The following is a 26,903-nucleotide window of genomic DNA, read 5'->3' on the forward strand; positions in this document are numbered from 1 at the left end:
AAATACAAGATTTTAAACTAATATCCTAAATATTAATAACTTCTGTAGAGACAATCTTTAGACAAAGACAAAAGTTTGGTTTTAAGTGGGTGCTTATATATTTGGCATGCGCTATGGTTTTCTGCATTCTAACAGTGTCCTTCATTTTCCATTTCGACAAGCTATGAAACTCTTCATGCACGTGCGCGCGCATTCGAACAGCTGCGGTCAATCCGGCACCAAATTAATAAATCAATTTGTAAATATTTAGTGTCGAAAAACCGCTATTTTCACTTTAATCTAGCTTTTAGATATGCTTCTAGTCAAACTCAGTCAAAAAATTAATTTAATTATAATTTATTGAAGATTTTAATATTAGAAAGTAATTAGCATAAATTACATGGTGTCATGTCTCATCTTCGCTCCCGTTCAAGGTTATTGTCCTATACACACGCAGATGTTTGCTTTTACTTTTGCTGGGGTTTTATTTCAACCTTGACCATTTGGTTACGCAAAGTGGGGAGAAGAGCATCATGTGATCGCGTACCTGACTTTTTACAAGTTTCCTTACCTCGAAAGAAACTTATATTTTTTCTCGATTTTAATTATTATTAATTAACTTTTTTGATGGATTCTTATATCTTTGCATTATCTAAAGTTGCAGATATAAATGCGTAAAACTTTATTTAAAAAATTGTTTTTCTTATATTTTAAAATTCAAAAATAAATTACATATCGGAAATGCTAAACTATAAGTACAGTATGTTTTACATTATCATTGTGAACAGATACAGCCAATTATTTTATAAACGTATTTATTATTTCAATTTTTATAAATTATTTAATTTGATGCGACGTAATCAATTAATTACTGTGGCACGTTAACATGGGTGTAGCCAGGAAAGGGCGTGGGTGGGCACACCCCCCAGTTAACCTGGTGCTCCTCTCCAGAAAATTACAGCCCGGCCCCCACGCAGTTAACTTGGTGCCCCTCCCCAGAAAATTACAGCTTCTACTAGGCCCCCCATAACAACGCGTTAATTAATATGAAGGCGAGACTTGATTCAATTACTTTTTCATTTCAGACGTTAATTACAGTGTTACTTTAATGTAATTTTATACATAATGTATGTTTATTATAATTAATAAATCTATATAGGAATAATATCTGTGTCTAATAAAACAAAGCGATTATAAAAATGAAAAGCATGCATTCCATCTCAATCTTTTGTAAGCGAAATTTTATGATATTAATTTTTAAAAAATGAGATTTTTATTTATAATTTCTGTAATTTGATCTATAAGAGCAAAAAACTAAACTTATAAAATATCAACTCTCTGTAAATAATTTCATCATTTACTTATTAACGTCAGATTTGTTAAATTTCATGGGATTGTAATATTTTTCAACTTGAGGGTAGTAGAAAGCTTTGTATATTTTTTCCCGTGAAAGTAATAGACTCTGCTGGTTCCTCACTGTGAAGGACAACAAACTGCTAAATGTTTAATTACATTGTTTTCATAAACAACACTTTCTGGAACCTTTTACCGGTGTTAGACGCAAAACGAAAAAATTTCCGTTAACGTTTTCGAACTTTGTAGTTCTTCTTCAGATGGTAAAAACGAGGAACACAGATCGAATAAAAGAACGAGTTATTTTTAAACCGAAATCGAATGCTTCACGATGCAGCTGGTCAGACATGCGCATACGGTGCCAGTAGATGGCGATTAAAGGTCCGTGTCGATGAGGGTCTGCCAGGCGGTGGACAAATTGAGTTCCTCTTTATAATTAATGCAGGTGGCAGTGCAACTGTGTTTGTAAATGGAGATAGCCTCCAACCACCTCAGATGTTCAGGGTGAGGCGATGCGATGATAAGCCTGGCTTGGTTGAGGGCCGCTTCGATGTCCGGATCGGTGGCGTAAGTTGAGAGTGCCGTAGAATTTCTCTCATGCAGAATATCAGCATTGTGCTCATTGTGCATTGTTTTCATAAACTCTCTTCTCTGTCAGTTGTGGGTCGAATGACTAACAAATTGTTTTATTGTATTCAGGGGAATAGGTTTGGAGACTAGTATTACCAGTAATGAATGCTGTAATTTTATTTTTGATCATTTAAAAAATATTGATAAAATTACGAAATAAATGATTGGGTCACAATTACTAGTGGTATTGCTATATAACAGATGTGGGCAAATGAGACTCAGAGAGCCACATGCGGCTCTTTTTGAATTTTATGTGGCTCTTGCTGAAAGAGTTAATTTCTGCTTTTTATTATTATTTTTACAGTTTTATTTCCACAATTTTGTGAAAATATGTTTATTAAAAAAATTCAATACTTGTTCTATATTATATAATAAAATCCAGGTACAGAACTGCAGTACAGAATAAAAAAGTACAGAACTGCAGCTCCCATGCATTTTGCAAAGCCTACATTTCGGCTCCCACTGAACTTTTGCTTGCCCACCCCTGCTATATAATGAACATGCAACCCACTGATTCTGCCAGAAGTTGTTTTTTTTTCTTCTTTAATTACATTTTTTTATGAAGAAATCAAAAAATGTACCTTGAAATAAATGGCATTTGAAATTTGGCATGTTATATGGAAACACATTCTGGTAGTTATGTTACTATTCCATTTGCTTTGCTGTGTAACGGTGGGAATTCTGTACGGGGCACATGAAAACTTAATGCGGGCCTGTTCTGGCTTAATGCAGTCTTACTGCTCACTTTTCTGCAGTATAAACTCAGCCTAACTATTTTTATATTTAATCTTATCAGTCCACTTAATAATCAATCTAATATCATATGCAATGTTATTGATACAAATATGTGTTCGTTTGTGTGTTTTTTTTAATAACGCCTGTTTTCGTTCATTTTAACACTATTAGCTTTTTTAGCTTTTTTTCAGTGTGAACTCTCTTTTCTCACTTTTTTTTATTGCCATGACTGCTTTAAGCTTTGACACACTTTCCATGTAAAGTAAGACTGTACTATACTAAAAATATTTTCAAAAATACAGTGGAACCTCTGTATATGACCTTAATCTGTTCCTGATGTTTGGACTTATGCTGAATAGGACATATAGCAAACCAACCTTTCCCATAAGAAGTAATGTAAAAATGATTAATCCATTCTCATGTAAAAAACTCCCTCTTGATATGATATTGTAGTGATCTCGGACCTTCTCGTCCTCCCTCACTTGCGGTTTGGTCGGAAAGGGTGCAATCCACCTACACGCGGTAATAAAGGGTTGTAAAAGGGGATAATAAATGTAGACAAAGAACCATAAAAGGGAAGGGAGAAAAAAGGCGGGAAGAGGGACGGTGAGAGGAGTTCGGGACACAAGAGAGAGAGGAAGGACGAAGTGGTGGTCCCTGAGTGTAGATTAAAGTTATTTTGTGTGTATTTTCTGACTGTTTTTTGATTTTGTGAGACGAACCGACGGGGTGGAATCCGCTGTTTCAGAACGGGTTCCCTACAGATATATTAATGGGGTTGTAAAATAATTTAAACACTGAGCACAATAATAAGAAAATAAATTTTATTATAGATTTTTAAAGTTATTACAGTATATTGTATTATATTATTTAAATCAAATCAAATCAAACTTTCCTTAATACTAATAATCTGTTTAGAAATTGATTAACCCCCTTTTGCAACATTAGCAGATTTAATAATGTCTTTATTTTTCACAACTGTTGATATTATTGTTTTTGGAATACGGTATGCGACAGTTAAATCTCGAACACCTATGCCACCTTCATATTTCTCAACAATCTCTTTTTTTCAGTTCCATTGTGATTCTAGTCATTTTTTTTAGTTTTCTGTTTCTTTTCATTTGCCTTTTTGCAATTCATGATTAAAAAGTTTTACTTACAAATTAAAATCAGAAGAAATTTAACCAAGCTATAAACCGTGGCACCGCGAATGTCTAGTCTGGTCTAGTACATCGTACATAGTAGTGTCTATAATTGAATTGAGTCGTATACCGAGCAAAATTTGTTTTGTCCAAACAGGACTTATTCTGAATTGGATGTATTCTAAAGCAGACGTATACCGAGGTTCCACTGTATATTGAAATATGCTATATGTAATAAATAGCAAGTATTGTGTAAAATGAAATTTTGTGTAACTTCTGTTTTATCTCAGTTTCGGATGACTGCCTATATTGTGTTTATCTTTACTTTATTCTGTCTGTAAACAAATTCACATGATTGAAGCTCCCATTCGGTGGTTACAAAACCATGAACAACACTTAGTGTATTTACTAGAAAAATAAAGTAATTGTTTTTTTTTTTTTTTTTTTTTTTTTTTTTTAGATGTTCACTTTCTCAAACATCAAAATCAAATTTAAATATTGCTTTATTTGTGATATAAATTTTTCTAAACTTTAAAAACAGACAATACTTGATTATCTGTTTCTAAAAATTTTTATGTAAATGGAGTATTCAGATTTTTAAGTTTGAGAAGAGAATTTGTTTTTAATCAGTTTTCCTTTATCAATTTATTGCATGTTTGATATACATAGTATCTTAAAATATTTTATTTATCTTAATAAATTTAGTTTTGATATTGAAGAGACAAGGAGTAGAAGCTAATTTTACATATATCTGTGGCATGAGATGTAGAATATACAATTCAACACCAATTTTTAATAAATAGGAATTAATAGTTTGCCATTTGGAACAATCTGTTTAAAATTGTGTTCCTGCTTTATTTCTTTTCAGTTTCTGATCTCCAAAATATGCAATTTAGAAATTCAATTAAATTACAAAAGTTATCACAATACAGTACCAAAAAACGATAAAAACGAAAAGATTTATAATTCTATAACTGACGATTAGGCACATGACTCACAATAGTGAGCTGTGAATTTTTAACCTGTCTTGTGTTATTCGCAACATATCTTGGAGTCATGACCTTGACCGGTTGACCCAAAATATCTTGTTTCAACATTAGCAATATTCAGTTTCAAAAATGTTCTGCTCGTTATAATTTTTACATTAAAACTAACTTTTAAAATATAATTTTTTTGGTTAATACATTTATTAATATATCTATTTTGCTTGTGAAAAAAAAATTTCCGACGCTACAATAGCCACAATTATTGTTTTCAAAATGTGTAATTTTTCTTAGGCTTAACATCAATGAAAATTCAACATGGTGTCACAGGCAATGGAGAAAACTTTGACCATTCAATAGGTTAAATTCGCATAGTTTTTCGACTTTGTAATGTAGAAAAATAATGTCTTCAGTACGGTAGATCCCCTATAACACAGGTTCGTATAGCATGGATTTGTATAACATGGCAAGAAAATTGCGATTGTGTTTGTATAACACGCTAAAAGAGACTCGTATAACACGGTAAAATGTCATTGCCGACTCGTGTTGCGACAATATTGGTCGAATCTAGACCAATAGTGGACATTGCACAAACCATAGAGTTTAAATGAGCAGCGGACCTACTAAAAACCATTTATTATTCAATGGCCATAAAAATTATATTTTTATTAATGATGTCTCAAAAGTTCAACAAATTTTTCGCAGAAAAATAACTTATCAGGAAACGCGCCTGCCGTTCGATGAGCTACTCTGCGACGAAAACAAGCTTAAGCAATGGCGTCATCGAACGGTGCACACTCGGTAAGTTATACTACAATTTTTTGTTTATAGCATAGTTTATATGGATTATTCCCAAAAAAATTATATGTGATTTGAAAGTGTTGAGTCAAATTAGTCTGAAAGGTTTTTTCCATAAAATTAACAGAGTTTTAAACAGCCGTAGCTCCTAAACTGCACAAGTGCCGGGCTGTGATTGGCTCATGTATTTAAGTGACTCGTACAACACTGAATTCATATAACATGGAACATATCTACTGTGTTATAGGGGGGTCTACTGTACCTTCTTTTAAGTGTCTAAAAATTGCACTCAAAAAATTTCAAATCTACATAATTTTTTTTTTATTGAGAGGACAGAAAACTGGAGAACTATAGTGATCGACGGCCTAATGGCAAAACTGTAGAGCTGGCGTACATCTATACTTCATGTCACTGAGAAGCCTGAAATTCAGCTCATTGGTTGATATTGATTCAGTCGTGATAGAAATGACCAATTAGAGCATAGAAGGCATATAAACAAGAATGTGAAAGCCAATTAACAGCAAGAAGGTTTTTTATAGACTTACTATTGAAAGAGGAGTTTTTCAGGAATATTTATTCCTAAGCGGTTTTGAAAACATATTCACTTATCTAAATTCTGTCAAACAACTTTTCATTAGCAAATTAGAAGTCAAAAAGCAATTATAAAAAGTGATTTTACAGCAATTGTTTACATAGTTTGAAGATGGCAACATGAGGTGGTGTGGCATTTAGCAGCCAATTTTAGATGCTCTGTTTTCATAAGTGACTGATTCGTTGATCTAATAACAAAGACAGAAATTAACCAACTACAGTTTAGAAAAAGTTTACTATTGATGTTATCAGTTAATAATTTGCCTTTTTACCTCTAATTGTTGTAGAATGTTAGGGGATGTGTTTACTGAAATATATATGGCCTGGGGTTGGTGAAAAAACACTTATTGGCTTAAACAAAGTCAACAACTTAAAAGATAGTGAATTGGAGCTTTTATTTTATGATCCACTTACTACCCACTTACTGCTAATTGCTTTACAATGGTAGGGAATGGTTTTTTCCGAAATATTTATGGCCTGGGGTGGTGACAAAACATTTATTGGTTGAGACAGTTCAAAGACACAAGAAAGTGATTAAGAGCTTAGATAGCTACAGACTTGATTACAGTTTGTACAAAACATTTCTAAAGTTGATGTTTTTTTAATGAAAATTTCTCATAATTAATACTTTTGTTTTTGGTATGAAATATTTTGAGTAGTTTTTTTAGAGAGACTTCAAAAACAGCATGTATTACTTACCTAACATCACAAAATCACCAATAAAACTATGATTTTTACAAATTTGATTTATGAAAACAGGACTATTGTTTTCCGAGCACTCAACACTAGAATAGTCACATGATGTGCCTAACAACTAGATAATTAAATTCAATGTTATCACAGCATGTAAAATGAATTATTTAGTTTCTTAAATTCTTACTAGAAAGGGAATTTAAACCATTTTTTATTTTCAAGAAATTTTTGAAGCAATTTACTATATACTAATTTGAATTTTAGTAAAACTTGATAATTTTGTCAATACAAGTTTTTCTAGATATCTTTAGGTTCAGTATCTTCTAATTATATTTACATATAATCTACATTAGTGCATTGCAGTCATATGTTACAGTGCAAGAAAATACATTTTCTTTCATTATTGTGTAATTAGGTCTCTCTAAGTATTTGTAAGGTTTCAGAAGACTTTGCTGAATTGAAAAATAGCTAAGCAGCATTTTTATGCTAAAAATTCAATTACTAGACACTATTTCATGTGGAATGAAGTTGACAAGTTTGTTTAAACTTGAGTGAATTTTGCAGTGACATAACACAATAAACTGAGATTTGCACATGCAGACTGAACACTTGTATTAAACAGTGATCACATGTTTCTATTTCTACATTTTCTATAATGTTGCAGTAGACCTTATTTGTCAATTAAAAACCAAAGTTATTTCTCAAAGGTTTTTGTTTCAAATGAATATATATATAAACTGTGAAAGTATCGATATAGCTTCTTAGTTAATATGGTCATAAGATTGTTTTATGTTCTGGGGATAGTTATTTTCTTTACAAAACCAAATTGTAATGTAACAGATTAATTTTAAAAAAATCTTGATTGTAAACTTTAGAAATTTATAATTTGCCATTTACAGTTTTTTTCTTAATATCAAAGAACACATTAAAGTATAATTGATATTTTATATAATAATAAGTAAAATTAACTTAACTGAAGCCTGCTATAAAAATATATATTTTCAGGTACATCCGGACTTTTGATTCACTGTATATCTGGATGGGATCGCACACCTCTGTTTATTTCTCTTCTGAGATTGTCTCTATGGGCTGATGGAAAGGTTCATCCAAGTTTAACATGTCACGAGATAACATTTTTGACTATAGCTTATGATTGGTTTTTATTTGGGTGAGTATATTTAAGATCATTCATGTTTTTAACAGAAATTTTTTAAAATTTCTGTTACTTATAGATGTTTAGCTTAAGAAGAAAATTTATTTTTAATTTTGTTAAAAAGAATTATTAAAATTTGTAAAGAAATGTTTCAGAATCAATGAAGTAATTCATAAGGTGAGTATAACTGAGTTAAGAATAGATTAAATGGTCTTTATTCACAATAGTCAGTTTTCTGTTATGATACATTGTCAGCTTTATTAAATGTGTGGCAGTTTTTCTTCAGTATGCTGCTATCATTAATGGTATTGTTAATGTGTATACATAGTACACTTAATTCCTTCATTTCCATGAATTCAAAGGACTTATATAGTCTATATTAAGTTTGATATTATTCAATAATCATATATACATATTAATGTATTATTATGTAATATAAAGTTGAACTTAAAAGTTAAATTTTGTGATGAAAAATGATGAAATCCAGATAATAAACTATGTACTGGAAATGAAACATGTAAAAAAGGAACTACACCTTCATAAATCCAGCAAAAATGTTTAATACAGTAACAATGTTTTCAATCGTTTTAAAGATCTTCATCAGTTACAGAAAAATTGAACATAAAGTGAATTCAAAATAAATATAAAAATTAACAGAAAAATGCCCTTGCGGACGAAATGTAGATAAATAAACAAACAAGTTAAATGAGGTCAAAATACAGTGAAAAAGAACAAATATAAGATATAACATTGAAATTAGCATTATCATTAATTATTGTAAAATGATCTCCAAGCAGTTGACAATGCATCTGCGTCTCTATGGTTTATACAACCAGTTCCCATGTGTGCACTTTAAAACAAAGGCTCAAGGAACACAAATATACAATCAATAAGAACCTGGATGTCACTGTTCTAGCGGTATATGCAAGGCAACAAGATGTTAGCGTCCAATGGGATCAGGCAGCAATCATCAGAACAACATCGAATAAGCAAGCGGTGAAGCATCTTGAGAAATTAGAAATCTTCAAGGCTGTTTATTTATCTGTTTCATCCACAAGGACATTTTTCCATTAATTTTTATATTTATTTCAAATTCATTTTATGTTTGATTTTTCTGTAACTGATGAAAATCGTTTGAAACGATTGAAAACATTTTTATTGTATTAAAAATTTTTGCTGGATTTATAAAGATGAAATCCAGAATCTCATTAATGCAAAAATATCCACACCTTCAAAATCCATAATTTAATTTAGAAATAATTGTGATCAAATTTTAATAATTATAGGAAAGTTCATTTAGATTTAAATATTGAAAAATTTAGTTGGGTTTGTTGCTTTCTACATGGTATGATCCAAAAGTTTGGGTACTTTTTGTCTGTGACGTATTACGTCACAGAAGAAAGGTAACTATCTCCGGAAAAAAACAGCAGTGCTCGCAGTTTAATCACATGACATGGGTGAAATTAACCTGAACACGTAGAGGTGGTTTGGTAGAATCCATTTCATATGCTGTAACTTCAAATACATGCTTTTGTTGTCATAGATTACTGCAGTCCCCGAACTTTTGGATCATACCACGTATAAGCCTGTCCCAAAGTGCAATTATTGATTTTTCATTCCATGCCAACATTATTCTGAAGTTCTTCTTGTCATTATGTTGCTAATTATTTTTGTAGACTTTCCTTGCTAGATTTTCTTAGTTCATGGGATTGGAATATGTGGAACAAGCTTCATATTGATATTTTGTCAATTTAACCAAACACATATGCTTGAATAACTGTGTAGTGACATAATGAAAATTAAACTTTAGAAAAATAATGTTACAAATATGGGGTTAGTTGCCCTAACGCCGATACTCATTACTGTTTATTTTGGTTGATATAGACATTTTCACCATTTTCAACTTGTCTTGGAAGCTGAATGCTCTCCATACCTAACTGTCAGGTTTTGTCAAAACTTTACACTGCAATCTGGAAAAAATTATTCAGTCATACTGACTAGAGGAGTGATGTTTCATCATGATAATGACAAACTTTATTTGGTTCAATTAACCAAGGAGAAAATTGAATAACAAGGGTGGAAACTTTTTGAACATCAGCCTCACAGCTCTGACTTCAAAGTATTAATCATCATCCTTCAAGAATTTTAGGCCAAGTGGCCCATTCTTTTTTGCAGACATTCTCTATTTTGACTTCCTCCTTTTGTGTTTTAGTTTAATATTTTTTTGAGATTCACTCTGTTCATTCCTTTTGTGTTTTTTGTCTATATTATGGATTAGTGAATCTACTTTTTGATTCTGATTTTTATAATAATAATAATCTTTATTTGACAATTAAATTAATTACATCAAAGGGGGAAACAAAACAAAAGGATTCCTCTAACTCAAACCATTTATTTATTTTAACTGCTTGTTAAATTTAAACAAATCACAGAAGTTTGTTGCGTGATAATTCATACTCGTTCTTATTACTCACTGTACATATCATTTCCGCAGTTACAAAACATATGAAAACACCAATCACTATACCTACTTAACTGATTAAGGTTGGACACACAGGAGGACCTCCCCTTGAGAAGATGCAATTTACCCTAAGCTTTGCTATCTGTTTCTTCTTCACAATATAGTATCTACTATCCCTGAGATAACCTGCCATGTCAAAATCAGGCTTTACAACACTATAATAGCTTAACAATACAGAATTATTTAACACACTCCTTATCTCCTGTAATTCCAATTCTATACATCTCATTACCATGGTTGGAATTTGCTCTTTCCATCTATCAGCCTGTTTCTCCATAACCGTCTTGCCAAATCCCAGCCGCTCCAGCCAACTTTTAAAGTCCAACCACCAAGAACTGTTTTTCAGTTTCATCCACATTCTTTCCATGCTAATTCTAGGTGGCCTCACCTCAGGTAATTCCAATATTCTTGCGTAATATTTAAAATCGCTTTTATGAAAAAGATTCTCAATGGTACTTGTCCGGTTTCCCATAAAACAGCGACATTTGATGCATGAAATCTCAATTCCAATATTTTCTTTAAGAATTCTCTGCAGGCTGATTCAAAGATATTGACATTGCCCAAACCCATACCTGACCACCATAAGACAAAACAGATTTAATTATTGAGTCAAATAATCTGAGATGTGGGGAATGCAAAGTTAACCTTTAGATATTAAATATTTTACTTGGCTTCACCAAGGCACCTTTGACTTTCCTCTTAGTAATCTCAGATTGTATTTAAACCAAATACCCAAATACTTGTATTTTTGAACTGTTTCAATTTCTTCTTTATCCAAAAACCATTTAAATGTACATGATCTTCTGTTTTCATTTTGAAAGACCACTATCTTTGTTTTTTTAATATTAATCTGCAAGTCCATATCAATTGAAAGACTAATCAGACTGTCAATAGCCAATTGTAATTCTACTGGGCTGTCAGCCACCACTCACCACATCATTGACATACAGCAGAACTTTAATGGTAGGAAATAACATACATATTAAATTTTTGAATTTCATTCAACCTTATTACCAAACTGTCAACATGTAAGAAAAGCAGTATTGGACTCAGGACACCCATGCCAAACTCTTTTGTTACAGTAAAAAGATTCTGGAGAAGATCCATTAACAAACATAAATGTTGACATGTCCATGTACATCAATCTTAAAAAATTTGCAATTTTATAACTTAACCTCAGATCAGGAAGCTGCCTTCATAATTTCAGATGATTCACTGTTGCTCTATAGTTCACAAAGCAAGTATATACTTTTCTTTGTTTTTTGCTCAACCTTTCTTTTAACAAGTTCCATAAGATAAATATATGGTCCACTGTAGAGTAGCAAGTGGGTTTCTGTAAAGGCATCTCTGACAAAATTTGCTCACTCTCTGCCCAAAATAACAACCTTTACAGAGGATCAAAGAGAACATCTTGCTGATGGTGTTCAACAGTGCTCTTCCTCTATAATTACTTTTATTATATACATCTCCTGATTTAAAAATGGGAATATTTATGCTATTTTCCAACTATCTGGATATGTTCTGGATTTCAAAATTTCAGCAGTTTCTGCCACAGTTGCCCATCTGCCAACATTCCATCAGAATGCTATCTGAGCCAGCTGCTTTACCTGACCTTGCCTCTTTCAGAACAGATTCTAATTCTTCATAATAGATATCCATATCTAACTATCTTACACATATCAACTCCAGGCAATCAAATTCTGAATCTAAATTATCACCAATCAATAAACTTTTAAAATGCACAAACAATTCTGTTTTAATCACCTCTGGAATAAGTTGTCTGTCGTTTACCTTCCAGTTTCAAAATATACTCTCAAAACATTTGGCTTGCAATTTGAAAGCAACTGATTAAAACTGGTCAGATATTCCTGTGTCTTACTTTTACAAAGTGCTCTAAAATTTTTGCTTCAATAACAGATATTCTTTTAATCTGCAATCCTCTGTCTCCTCCATCTCCTCAGCTAGTTTTTCAACTTAATCTTTAGTTCCAAACAATCATCATCAAACCATTGTTGATTATACCTAGAAAAACACTGGATTTTTTTTTTCCTCTGAGTCTAAGCTTTTCCACTATACCTGACACCTTGTTGGCAAGAGCATTTAAATCACTTATTGTCAAACTGATTATCCTAGCAAATACCTTGTAATTTGTTTACAAACAACTTCCATTCCTTCTTCCATCCTTTACGAAACTGAACTGATTGTTTACAATATCCCTTATTCAAACTTTTAGCAGAAATATCTAAATGCAGCATTATATCAGATTCAATGCAATCATCTCTACTAAAATACTTCAAATTCTCAGCTGTGAGACCATTTACACACAAATAATCAATTACTGTTTTGCCCAAATGTGAAATGAAAGTATATTTTCTGTGTCCTCCTTAACTTGGCCATTTACAATCATCAAACCATTGGTTTGACACAATTCCACTAACTTCATTTCAATCTTGTTAATGCATTTATCTTCCAAGCTCTGGTAGACACTATAGTCCAACAAGGGAAACAAACAGCCTTTCCAATCCATTTTGTTCAATAATCCAATTCTATGTTTAAACTCACCCAGTAAGTATATCTTCTCATTTTGAAAAGAATCAGTTATTCAAATGACATATAACATTTAACGTAAACTTCTAATATAGACAAAAATAAACTTTTTCTTTTTCCAACAGACTTTGAATAACCAATCCTCAAAGGGACAAATCTTTACATCTTTCAGCTCTTTATCTATCATCAATAACATCCCACCTCTTTTTTGCCCTTTCTCAAATTTACTGGTGGTGCTGATCTTGTAAGTAGTGCATATGACTTTTATATCAGCCAGTGGCTACCTTAAATCCAGTTCTCCCAACCAGGTTTCCATCCAACATAATATATGGAATTTTCTCACAATATTCCATTTCACATTCCCACTTCCATTTATTCATGTTCCAACTAAGAACTCTTAATGTATCATACTGGCTCCTAAAAATGAATTCCTGGTAGCGCAACCACCCTTATCTTTATCTTTGCCATCCTTATGGAGGTTTTCACTTATCACCAATTTATCACCCTTAAAGTATGCAATTTTCCCTTCTTTCCTGGCCTATCTAAAATTATTCATTTGATCTTTTCTCTTCCCTGCATTCTACAGAGAGAGCCTCCTTTATGCACACTGCCCTACTCCAATCCAAGACCTCAAGTTTGTTACAATTACTCTTCCAACTTTTCAGTATTTCTCTTTTAGCTTCAAAAGAAACACATGTAATCAAAACTATAGAATTATTTTGTTACTTTTTAAGTAAATTTAACGCAACCAAGAATAACATTCGATAAGCCAGACACTTCCCTTATTTGCTTAGACACTGTTTCTAATAAATTTATCCGTTCATTCATCACCACATTAAGAAAAATAATAATAATAAAATAGAAATTAATTATTAAAATTGAATATATTGACTCTTTTAATTAAACCCCTAGCAGCCCTCATATTGTTACTCAATTCTAGATTCACGGTCACACTAATTTAATAATTCTCTCCATCAATATATTTATCTTTTCATTCATTTTCACAAAAGAGTTTTTTTTACTAATTTCAATTCTGTTTCTACTTTCAGTTCTATGGCTTCCTTCATTTCACTCAACATACCTCTTATCTCTTCTAGAAACAATTCTTGATCCAAAATCTTCCTGCTATCTTTCTTTAACAGCACTTCCAGTGGAGCAGGCTCTTAGACATTTACCTGATGCTGTTCTGGATAACAACACTTTTTCCTTAAGTGTTATCATCATCATTTTCTTTAACATTATCTCATGCTTCGTACTCTTTTAGTTTAACAAATTTACCATATTAAAATCCGACTTTCAAGATTTAATTACAGTAATTGCATGTCTCTGACGAAACGCCAATTTTTATTTTATCCATTAAAGTTCAGCCTTCAATCTTTCGGAAAAATTTCATTTTAGCAGTTTGTACTTTTTGTTTTTTTTCATTGTACAGATTTCACTTCTATAGAATAGAATGGATTTAGCTATGAGTTTAGATATTTAGTTATTTAAATTATCAAATATGATATACAATTTGTCTACAGCTCTTACTTTTTAAATATATACTAGTGCATTTGTATGTATAAAATTTTTTATATTTACAGTCATAATCTTCCAGATAGGCTGAATAAAGGAGAAGAGGTATTTTGTATTTTGAAATTTTTTTCTATTCAGTTCAAAATAAATCATTAATTTATTTTTATGTTTCAGATAATGTTCTTTTGCTTCTATTTTTTGAAATATCTTAATTCTGAAGAATTTTCTTCATTTCATATGTAAGTTTCAAATATTTAATTTCTAATGCATGACCATAAGTTATCATATTTAATGCATTATTCTAAAATGTATGAAATATATAACATTTAATTATTTCTGCTACCTTTCTATAAATAATTATTAAATATAATTGAAACCCTAATGCTGAATTGAAATTAAGTGAGAAACATTACATTTTTTCTGTTAGACATGATGAGGGTATCATCAGCAAACCCTTGAATTATCTCGTTGCTATTATGTTGACTTCTTTTGTTAATCTTGAGGAGCCCATTGTAAGCAATATTCCATAGGCCAGGTCCTGATCTAGACTCCTGGGGCATCTGCTAGAGATAGGCCTAATGTTATTTGTCTTTATTGTAGATACCAGCTGTCTGTTCACTGAGATAGTACCTGGTTAACTGATATAGGTTCTGGGACAGTTGAAGACCTGTAGTTGGTGCAACAGAATGAATTAAAGGTGTTCCTGAAGTATATTGATATTAATAAGATGTGCCTCCATGCCTTGATGTATTGTGGTGCCTTGTGTATCGGCATGGTAGGTGGACCTCCCTTTGATAAATTTGAACTGGTTCAGGTGCAGCAACTTCTTGTCTGGATGATAGTTAATCTTGCTGATAATTAGGATATCCAGGATCTTCCCTGGAACAGAGAGAAGGCTGATGGGCATCAGTTGTGACACAAATATTCAGACAGCCAAACTACTTTATGGAAACAAACAGCAATTAAATTCATTCCTAAATGTGGGAAACTTCCCAGTTTGGAGGCATGCATTGTATATGTAGACCCAGGCCACAGGAACTGTTTCAAAGGCATACTTTAGCATAAGAGAGGTAATGCTGTCCAGGCCTGTAGCTTTGTTATTATTAAGACTTAATGGTTCACTCATTGGATTTGCAGAGACTTCATTGGAAAATTTTACATGCATCATCAACTGTCTCATCATTCATACTTAGTGATCGAACAGCAGTGTTAGTTTCCCAGTTCTTTTCAGTCTCTTTAAACTTTCTGTACCAACCTTCTATTGCTTTTCATATCTGATGGTTCTTGATAATCTTTTCTGAAGTTTCACTAAATCATACTGGCAATTTTTGTTTTGTGAAACCAGTGTATTGAGATTTCTCCTGCAGACCATTTAACTTTAAGCAAATTTATATATCAAATTCAGAAATAATTAATTTATGATTTAGAGATTATATACTAAGAGAGAATAAACCAATGGTCAAAAAATTTTTAAACTTAAACAAGATAATCATTTAATAAAAACAATTAACATACTATTAACATGTAATTTTATCTCACACTTAAAAGGCAGTTGCTATAGCAACTTTTGTAATTAAAGTCTTAAATATTCTTTTCTCTATGATGAAATTGCTGTTGCTTTGTAACTTGTTAATTTTAATTTATATCATAATATATACATTTTTATCTGAAAAAGATTTTTATTTACACAGAAATAAAGAGAGATTTCAGAAAGATAGTGATGGAAATATATCCGAAATAGATCCTGGTATTTTATTGGGTAAGTTTTGAGTGATTCAATTCTTATGAATCATATTCTCACTGTATACTTACGATTAAGAATACTAAATGAAATTTTAAAATGTTCAGTTGCACAATGATTAAAGTTCTAAAGAATAAGGTTTGAATTATTAATAGTAAAAATATATTAGCACCATGACATACATGCAACTTAAGACCTGGATTTCATTTTGTAATTAATATCTTGCCTATCTATTATCACCATCTGTCCCATTATCAGGATGTGGCAAAACTTGGTATGGTGAGACTGGATGAGTCATATGACGTTTAAATTAAACATGGACACTATCAGTTCTGTTTATTGAACTTTAGCAGAAAACTAAAGAAGTTATGTAGTTATAAGTACTCATTGCACCTGCTAGTTTCTGCAGGTCCAATGAATATGTATATGAAAAAAAGGTGGTCCAATGAGTACCCCCTCTTTTCCAGGCTACTCTATCCTGTGCTGTTGTCTTTAGCTCCTTATAACTACCTTCCTTCATCATTCATCATTTTAATTCTTCTTTGTCATTTCTTTCTGTTTGCAACTCTTTCTTCCATAAACCTTCCTCCCAAATCATGTGTCCCATCCAATTAGCTTTTTACCTCTTTATTTGGTGGAAAAAAAGGAGGATATTAGAGAGAGACTTCTTAGGACTTCATTTCTCACCTTATTGTTCCACCTGATTTTCTGTTGTTTTCCACAGCCACATATCTAGGACCTCTATTCTCATAATGTCATGTCTAAGGCCCAAGTTTCTGCACCATAGAGGAAAACATTCCAGATGTAACATTTGACCAGCCTTTTCTCAATTTAATTTTTGAGGTTTACAAAATTATTTCATTTTGCTAAATGCCTCTTTTACCATACTAATTCTCATCTTGATTTCTTTCCCACTTCTGCACTCGGTTAAGCCAAGTAACAAACTTTGTCACTACAAATGTTGAAGAGAGGTAAAGAAAAGTCAACATTTGTATAAATGTTGACTTTTCTTTACCCTTCTTCAATCCATAGCACTGGTTTTGTTAATATTAATTTTCATTTTGAAGGTCACATATCTCTCCTGTCACTCAGAATCTTTCTCATTTCACCCTTTTCATCTTTCAACATGGTGCAGCTTGGCCTATATGGCTCTTGTGCAAAAAAACCCACCAACCAACCATTTTACCCTTGCTCTCTGCCAGAATTACCATATCAGCATACCTTAGGAACTGAATCTGACTTCCTCTGATTTTAATGTTTTCCTCTTCCTCTAGATATTCTATAACCATCTCTTTCAAGTATATGTTGAAAAGAAGCAGTGATAGGCAGTACCCTGCCCAACACTCTTTTTCAATCTTCATTTCCTTGCTGTATTGACCATCTACTTTAACTATTGCTCTCTGATATCTGTACAAATTGAGTATTAATCTCTTCTTTCTCCTTCCAACCTATTGCTTTCTTCCTCAAAATATCCATCAGCCCTTTCCCAATCAGTTTTGTTAAATGCCTTTTCTAGATCAATTAAACACACCAACCAGTGGCGTGCCGTGACATTTGATGACAGGGAAGCTGTGTTTCTGTAAGAAGCCGACTTCCAGGGGCAATCAGTTAATTGCGCGTCAGTGATGGTTTAGGGCAGTGGTTCTTAACTTTTTTATACTCGCCGCCCACCAAATATTTCATAATTTTTTTGTGACCCCCATTTTTTAATAATAATTTATATTTGATAATTTGATAATTTATCTATAATAAATTGATTTTTTTATTATTGCTTTATTTTTTATATAATAAATGTAAATCATAACTTTATTATTTCATTATCTATTTAAATAACATTCAAACTTCACAATTAAACATGAAAACTCGTTAATTTTTAACAGAAAATAAAATAAGAAACATGTCGATAAATCGATCCAATGTCGATGCTAAAACTAAACTAAAACTAAAACGCCCACTTGTCGTAAGGATTTTGCATAACTTTTGCAAAAATATTTAAATTTTCAAAGCCTACTATTTTTCCTAATTATTTTTAAAATTCCAAGCATTAATAGTTTCTTAGAATTGCTTTGGAATAAAAGAAGTAAATACTGCAGTGTAAGTAGCATATTTACATTTATTTCTTCTGTACTAACAAAGTTGTATGTAGGAAGAAATACAAAATAAATAAATAAAAACTAAATAGGAAAACTTTATCTTTCTTATTTCACTTTTCAATACGATATTCGGATTATACATCAATTTTCTTTTTATTATATTCTGAAGGAAATTTTGCATAATTTGGCGGCCCCCGGCAAACTTCTTATGGACCTCCAGGGGCCGCGGCCCCCCTGTTAAGAATCACTGGTCTAGGGTCCATTCGTATTCATTTGTTTGATAAGCCAGTAAAAACTGTAGACTTCTCTAAATGTATTTTTAATATCACAATTACATTCTGAATCGCTAGCCACGATATAAGGGCTAAAATTAAAAATAAATTATAAAAACTTACTCGGTGAAATAAAATGTGCGATGGATATACATACCTGGTACAATGTATTGTTCGATTGTATTAATATACTTTTAAAGAAAATTATAATTAAAATATAGCTTTGTAAAGAAACGTACATAAAAATAACATAAAATATTCTTTACTTTTTAAATCTTAAAGCAATCCACTTAGTCAAATATCTTGATACGAGTAGCTAATGGATGGAACTAGTGACAGTCCAGGTAGGTGTGTAGTGAGTGTGTGCGTGCCAAATCCCGAGGGTGCCAATACCGGTCAATGTCAAATGCCTCTTTTGTCGCATCACTAGTATATCTCAAAGGACGCCGCAGGGCTGTTGTAAATTTTAAACGTTTCTCACCGTAAGCTGTAAAAATCTAACTATGTTAAACTTAATAGTCACTCGTTTTCTAACTAATTCGTTTTAATACCAGGTGTACACGGAAATCAGTTTCCCACTGTACTGAGCGAGTGATTGGTTCTGTTAAGCTTTTGTTGAAGTAAAATTCTGGCTCTTTCAACAGGGTTTTATTTATGTCCCCATTCCCTAATCTCTTAATTATTTAGTCACTTCTTAAGTAGAAATAAGTCGAAACCAGTTATCTGTAGTCTTGGGAAAACAGTGGAAAGAAATTTTTATGACAACAGATATATAAATCGTAAATTTAAAGAAAATAAATTCTAGAGCTTCTTTTTTGTACCATTGTATGTACTGTATGTCTCATTCATTAAATTTGGTTGTAAATGATGCTGCCAAAGTAACTTAATTTTTAACACTGTACTAGAATTGTACACGTTTTTTCTGCATCCCCTTACAGATGGGACATACCAAATCGTAATATCACCGGTTTAACATTGAAATCCGTAAGTAATATAAGATGGGAGAGCGGAATAAACGCAGAATAAATATATCAAATATTTTAATGGAGTTTTTTTAAACTCCTGTCAACTATACAGAACTATCATAAAAACGTGCCAGTAAACTCCTATCGGTTGGGTTGTTATAAATCTAGTCTAGGGTGGGCAACCCTTTTTATAACATGGGCCAGAATAAATTTTACGTTTTTTTCCGCGCCGTAGTAGTTAATTGACGCCTTCTTGTGACTCGTAATTTTTTTTAGTCTGCAAATATGAAATAAATAAATAAAAAGTTAATTACTACATTTATTTCTCTTATCGTTTTTGAAAATTACAAAGAATTGGAAAAATAACTATTAATTAGTTATTTTTCCAATTTAATAATCTATTAAAGCTCTCGCGGGCCAGATAGAAACTTTTTGCTAGCCGTAGCTGGCCTGCGGGCCAGGGGTTGCCCGCCGTTGATCTAGTCTGCTCGTGATTCACATAATTGGGCGAGGGCAGCCGAACATCTATTAGGCAGGTGCCTAACAGTCCACAACCGCTCCGGGATATAAAGCTGTACTCTTTACGAGTGTGTCGCTTCTACCAGCTAAACCGGGTGAGGTTGGTGCACTGTAAACCGCATGTGCTAATGCCTGTATAATCTGGCTGATTGGAGACTGACCCTGTTTCAACATTCCTTCTGCCACCGAATTATTCGAATATACAATAGCAATCTTATCGTTTTTTTTTACATGTAGTATAGAAATTTGTAAAAGATACATAATGCAGTTATAATAAAATATTAATTTTAATTAATTCAAAGTACGTTAAAATATGAAAATTTATATTTTATAAAATTCAAGGGAAGGTCATTGGAAGGTGGAATCGGCGCTTCCATCGCTTCCAATGACGGCCCGCCACTGTCACTGACACCAACATTCCCTTTCCTTTTTCAATGTATTGTTCTTCTATGGTTCTCAGAACCCCTATTGCATCTCTAGTGCTTCTTCTCTTTCTGAATGGGTTCAGAAAGAGAAGAAGCAACTAAACTACTGTTTTTTTATGAATGTGTTTAGTTTTCCATAGAGATGATTCTCTAATATTTTAAATTTAGAAGCATTTTTCAGGTATGGGAGATCAGGCTAATTGTTCTGTAATCTTCACATTTGGATTCTTCATGTGAAATCTATGAAACGGTCCCCTATTAACTTTTGACACCACCAGCATAAGGGCATTTGGGGCTGGTGCCCAGGCCCCCCACAAAACTATGTTTAAACATAAGTATATAGTAAACAAAAAATTGTATAAAACATTTTCATGCTTTTTTTTTAAGTTTGCTTTATTTAATTTAAAATGTATTATGTTTAATGTATATTTTATAAAACATTCTTATTAATTCATATAAAATTTAAAGCTTTAACAACTTTACAATAATATAAAAAAAAATATGTTTTCAAAAATTTTACCTAAGTATAGTATTTTGTATAAATTTTTCTAAATCATTGAATTTGCCTACTCTTAAAGGGGGCCCCACCTTATTTGTGCCCATGGGCTTCTGATTGTTAAATCCAGTGCTGGATACCCCTATTCTGTGTTCCAAAAGAAAAACAATCTCAATCTTTTCTGTACACTTTTGAATGCATGTGAGCAGTTGAGATGGAAGAGGGAAGATCTGGAATGAGACACTTAATGACAAAATTTATTAAATAAATATATAATATATATTTTCCATTGAATGATTTTTTGTTTTACTATAAATTTAATCATGAATTATTGATGTAGGTATCCCATTTTTATCTTAAAACTACCTTATGATCTAGGTCCTGATTGTGAGAGAGAGTTCACAATTTGCCACAAGTATATATTTACCTCATGATTAGATCTACAATAGAAGACAGTCTAATGTTGGTACTAGTTTGAATAGTGATTTCTATAGTTCACTCAGTGAGTAAATTATGAACAGTTAATCAGTAGAGGCATTGGCTAGTCATTTGAACAATGACAATTAAATTGGATGGAAATTTACTTGGACAACTCATGGAGGTTGAACTGTGTGACTTTCTACCACCTTGTATGACCTATTGTAGGTCTTTTTATATCTTTTGGTCTGCTTCTTGAATCAGAATATGTTGAAAAATGAAAATATTGGATGGAGAGATTGTTGACAATCTGAATTTTTCTCCACTGCTGTGTTGAGTAACCGTCTCAGGGAAGTTTTGTTAGAAAGGAAATGTTATCTTTGTCAGAATCTGTCACTCCTTTCTCATTTCTAAAATTTTCTCTTCTGTTGAAATTTGTTTTGACTAAATTATAAAAATACTACTATTTACAAGGACTGAGCCCTGGATCTCACATCTTTCTTTGGAATGGGAATTAGAATGCCAGTATTCCTCAAAGTTGTCAGGGCCACATACCTGTATCACCTGAACACTGGGAGTTCAGTCATGGGTTCACACCTTGCTGGCCACGTGGAGTTTTCTGGGTTTTCTCCACGTTTGTAATACCTAAATAGGGGCCAGTTTCCCTTAAAAGACCTCCCGGAAGGCATCCTCCCTAGGTAGATTGCCCAAGTGTTGCATTGCCATAACTTAACAAACATGCAGTACCTGTATCATAGATCACATTGCAAAGCCTGGCAAGTTTCTTAATTCTTTTTAACATCACTTTCTTTTTTATCTTCTGCTCTGTACAGATCACTTATGTATTTGTTCCATCTATGCATGATCTCCTTAACAGTTATATTCAGCCCTTCTGAATCAAAATTAACTATCATACATTAGTTCAAATCTTTTTGACCTCTCCAGACTTTCAATTTCTTCACATTTTCTTTCAAACCACTTTTTTTGGCCTTCTTTGCTTATTGTTCAGTTCACTATATTTTCATCTCCTCCTTCAGAATTCATTCTTCCAACTTTTTTTTTCCATAACCCGGGGTTTACGAGTTCTTTGACTCTCTCGCTGTTACTCATTCCACTGCCATGACACAAATCTTTTCCTTTGTCAACATCAACACTTCATTTGGTTCTTCAGCATTGTCTTCATCTATTTCTTTGAACAAACAAACAAACAAAAAAAAAAATCAGATACTAATAACATTTCAAATTTTCTTAGATATCCCATTTTGACTTTTGCAAGTAAGAGGTTGCGATCCAGGCACATGTCTGCACATAGATAGGTGCCGGCATTCTTAATAATCTATTTGGTATTTGTTATTTTCTCCAGGATCTCCCCATGTATATAATTTTCTTTGTTTTTGAAATCATGTATTTGTAATCCTCATAATGTCTTTACCAAATTCACTCAGCCTGTTTGGATAACTTACAACATTAATTACTTTTTAATTTGTGTTTTTTGAGCTATTTTATCATTGGTACAGTGTTATTCTCATTTCACATTTACTCTTTGGCGTTTTGACAAGCCAGAAGCTTTAAAGATTATTTGTCAAAGTTTTTCTAAGAAAGAACATACACTTATGATTAAATGTAAATATAGATAGTTAATACGTTTTAAAATCTGCTATTTGTAGATTAAAATCTTTCAAATATATATATATTTTAGAAAATTCCGGGGCTCACGGAAGTAATACTAGTCTAAATAGCTGCAGCAGTTCGGTCAGCAGTCGCAGTCAGGATAATCCACCCGCTTACTTTTCCATGCCTTGCCAAGATTCTGGTGACGAAATGACAGCTACCGTTCATTCAAACGGGTAAGAATCGCTCTAATGTAGCAATAAATGCTTATTTGCCGATGGGGGAGCTCCGTTAAAACAGTTTGAACTCGTTTAGCAACATTCCTTCCAACATGCAGTCTTACTATCCTCATCCTTGCCATCGGGTGGTGTCCTGTCCTCAGCCCATTGCGGAAGACGCATCCGAAGAGACGATAAAGAATCAAGACGGCAATCGGGCCAATAATTTAAAAGAGGGCGATAATTACTACTTGCAGATTTCCACTAGTCCGGTCGCCGTCCCCAACAGCATTCGGCAGAGATCCGAAAGTACTTCGTCCATCGGTTGTGGAAGGTAAGTGCCGATTCGTCGACAGCCAAGTTCTATAACTGCAAATTAATGGCATTTAATGTTAATTTTTCACACATCCAGAATTTTTATAGATAAGTAGATAAAACGGTATCGTTGTGAGCATCGATACAATCTTGTAATACTTCGTTTCGAATTGTTTTTTTTTTATCTAGTCGTGTAACAATTTGCTAGTCCGGCCTTTCCGTCTTCTGGCATGTTTAATGGGCTGTTTGCGCGAAAATATTAGTCTTGTCGTAAGTTGTTGTTTGCATACGGCATTGCGTGTCGGCGTGCACGATAATTATTTGCCAGTTTGATTGCCCTTAGACACCAATTTTTTTTAGAGGCAATGACGTGGCCCATCTTTTTATACCTGTGCGCTCTCGGTAAACCGGCACGTCTCTGTTGGAGGAATGGCCGGATAGCAACAGTCATAGCAAATTATTATCAATTATACTAAACTCGAACCTTATGGTAATTTATTGGCACTAACTTTTCATATAGGATATTCACTTTTGATTAGTCAAAGTGTAATCTAACACACAACAGTGACCGATTTAAAAATTAAAATCACAATTAATAGCAACATGACAACATATAAACTTATATAATAAATATGATCACTTTTTTGACGGCTGTTTGAATGGTTTTGCTTTCTAAAGAATTGCCACTAAACGTTCAAAGTAATTTTCGGTTTCGTTTTACGTCCGAAAAATTAAAGAATGTTCCAATTACGAATTACCAATTTTTTGCGAATTTCAGTTGGCAGTTCATCACTGGAACGGGAAGTGTCAGGGATTCCGCTTCCACCAGGAGTTCTATAAGTTCACCCACCCGAGAATTAAATCAAAACGCCAACAGACAGAGCACGTGAGTATTCCGGCCCCCTTTTTCCCCTTCGCTCCGGTCCGACGGGTTAACTGTCTTTTTTTTCCTCTCGTCCAACAGAAATCAGGCATACCAAGACCCGGAGAGATCTCCCAGAGACGGCTGCCCTCAGGGCACGAGAAGGGAGAAGCTGGAAAAGGTGCGCACCATTTTCTACAACTGTTACTCGGCCGCCATCGGGTTCCACTTCAAAAACGGCACGGAACCTGGACAGTCGCTCTTCGATCACTTGGCGGAGAAGGTGGGAATCAGAAGCGCCTGGACGTCCACCGTCTGACCTCGGGAGGAAACTTCCTCGTATTTTAAAACGAAATCGGCCAATCACTGCCCTTCCGGGGGTCGGCGGCCCGACGTTCCTTCCGGGCTCCGCGCCATCTTTCGTGGAAATTTTGATTTTCGTCCGGGACGAAGGCGTCTGCCGTATTTTTAGAGCCTCTATTTTTTCATACCGCGTGACCGACGACCGTTTACATTTTGTACATACGGACTGCCTCCCCTCTCCCTCCCGGGACGGTACGGGAGTTTTCGGAGAGGCGTCGCGTAACGTAAAACAATTTTCACTGCCAATATTTTAGTCAAAGAATTGTTTTGGTACGCGGAGTCGCCCTTTCTGCCACCAATAATTGTATTATTATTTTAAAATAAAAATGATTTTCGAAAACTTTATCCGGGCGTCTCGGCCGTTTTCTGGCGCGCAGTTTCGCCGTATTCGGGAGACGACGATTTTACCTTCGAACCGTGCGCGTGGAAGTGGTGTGTTCCTCCCTACCTATTAACCACCACGTCCGAGAAATGTGTGGAAGAGGCGAAGCCTGATGGAAAGGTTTTCAGTCTGCTCCCCACTAAGGTAAATTACAGTAAATGCGTGTTTGTCCTTTATAGAAATGGCCATCGTTTAGGATCCGGGCTTTCCTTTTTTTTTCTAACGGGGAAAATCGATTGAGTTCGAACTGCGAGGCATCGTCGTATTTCGAATACCGTTATGGGAGATTTAAACCTATATTTGTCGGCCCTTTGACGTATTTGCCGTCGAAGCCCGCGTTTAATCCCTGGCAATTAATGATCGACTTCCCCCTCGAGCGGACGACGTTGTCGAGTGAAGATTGACCTTTAAAAACTTCGGCCTCAACCTCGCTATTAATTCCCATTGGTATTTTATATTGGTATAGGAATATTCGAGGAATTAATTTCAGTTTTGGAAATACGAAAACGTGTACGTCAGACGTTCGGCGCCGCTTTCCTGTAAACCTAAAGTTTGACAATGGCGTTTGGAAAGTCAGTAGAATCATGCTCGACATTCCAAAGGCCATTTTCAAACTTCTAGGCTTACAGGAAAGCGGCGCCGAACGTCTGACCTATACGTTTTCGCGTTTAAAACTTCGGCTTCAACCTCGCTAATGTCTTCGACTGGAAACCGATTAAATTCATATCCCGAAGAAAGGTAAATGAATTTGATCAAATAGCAATTACATTTGATTGTTATATATATATATATATACACATACAAATTTAGATTATGAATTGTTGTTGCTAAAATTTAGATAAATTACATTTAGATTGATATATGAAAGTATTCGTCAACATTTTCATACATATAATTAGATGACATTAATTAAATACTGTAATTATAACGTGTAGCAGGTTTCTAACAGTATAAATAAAAATTATACATGCCAAAAGCTACATAATATAAATATAAAAAATTCCAATTATATTCCAAATTTCGTTTTTTAAACTACTCATTCTGAGATATTAAACAATCATGAAATTAAACAAATTAGACGCCAACACATACGCGGATTTTCTCCCTTTGACATTTTTTTGGGTTCGGGACGTAGATTTGCGTTAAAAAACTCGGAGGGTCAAATTTGACACGATTTCAATACTACTGTTTTTTTATACATAACGAGTCGGGGAGTCGGAATCGATGACTCAGACTCCACAGTTTTGCTATATACAGTACATGCTTTGTAATGCTCGCCAATACGCGACAAGGGAAATAAGGTCCTAGGCTTTCCCCCAAAAGCAGAACGTACAGGAGCTGGAGAACTCGAGAATTCTCGTAGGAAATCCCTCAAACGGATTTCGCGCCCAATTCACCCACCCAAATGATTGCTACTAATTTAATCCTTCTCCCTAAATAAAGATGGACCGATGCGGACTGCGAAGATTGCCACGCAAACGTTGGTGGAATAATGCAGAAACCGGGTTATTTTAACAATTGGTATTAAAATCTCTCAAACCACCTTCAATTTAGTAAGTAAAATTTTCAAGAACCGATCCCGAA

At 33.4% G+C, this 26,903-nt stretch overlaps 1 protein-coding gene across 2 annotated transcripts in view; it reads left to right on the top strand.

Annotated features, from left to right (window-relative positions):
• Positions 1-25,282, top strand: part of EDTP (Egg-derived tyrosine phosphatase) — a 63,146-nt gene extending 37,864 nt beyond the window's left edge. The window contains exons 12-19 of one of the 2 annotated variants that reach the window (XM_067270737.1): positions 7,910-8,072; positions 14,709-14,745; positions 14,815-14,879; positions 16,332-16,399; positions 23,268-23,415; positions 23,480-23,731; positions 24,491-24,598; positions 24,677-25,282. In XM_067270737.1, the coding sequence (XP_067126838.1) occupies positions 7,910-8,072; positions 14,709-14,745; positions 14,815-14,879; positions 16,332-16,399; positions 23,268-23,415; positions 23,480-23,731; positions 24,491-24,598; positions 24,677-24,893 (1,058 nt within the window). In that variant the 3' untranslated portion in view covers positions 24,894-25,282. The remainder of the gene's footprint in view (positions 1-7,909; positions 8,073-14,708; positions 14,746-14,814; positions 14,880-16,331; positions 16,400-23,267; positions 23,416-23,479; positions 23,732-24,490; positions 24,599-24,676) is intronic. The other variant, XM_067270738.1, reaches the window with a different exon arrangement.
• The last annotated feature ends 1,621 nt before the right edge of the window (positions 25,283-26,903 follow it).

The sequence above is a fragment of the Centruroides vittatus genome, unplaced genomic scaffold, assembly GCF_030686945.1.
Source record: "Centruroides vittatus isolate TY-2023 unplaced genomic scaffold, ASM3068694v2 contig_377, whole genome shotgun sequence".
In the NCBI taxonomy this organism is placed as follows: Eukaryota; Metazoa; Arthropoda; class Arachnida; order Scorpiones; family Buthidae; genus Centruroides; species Centruroides vittatus.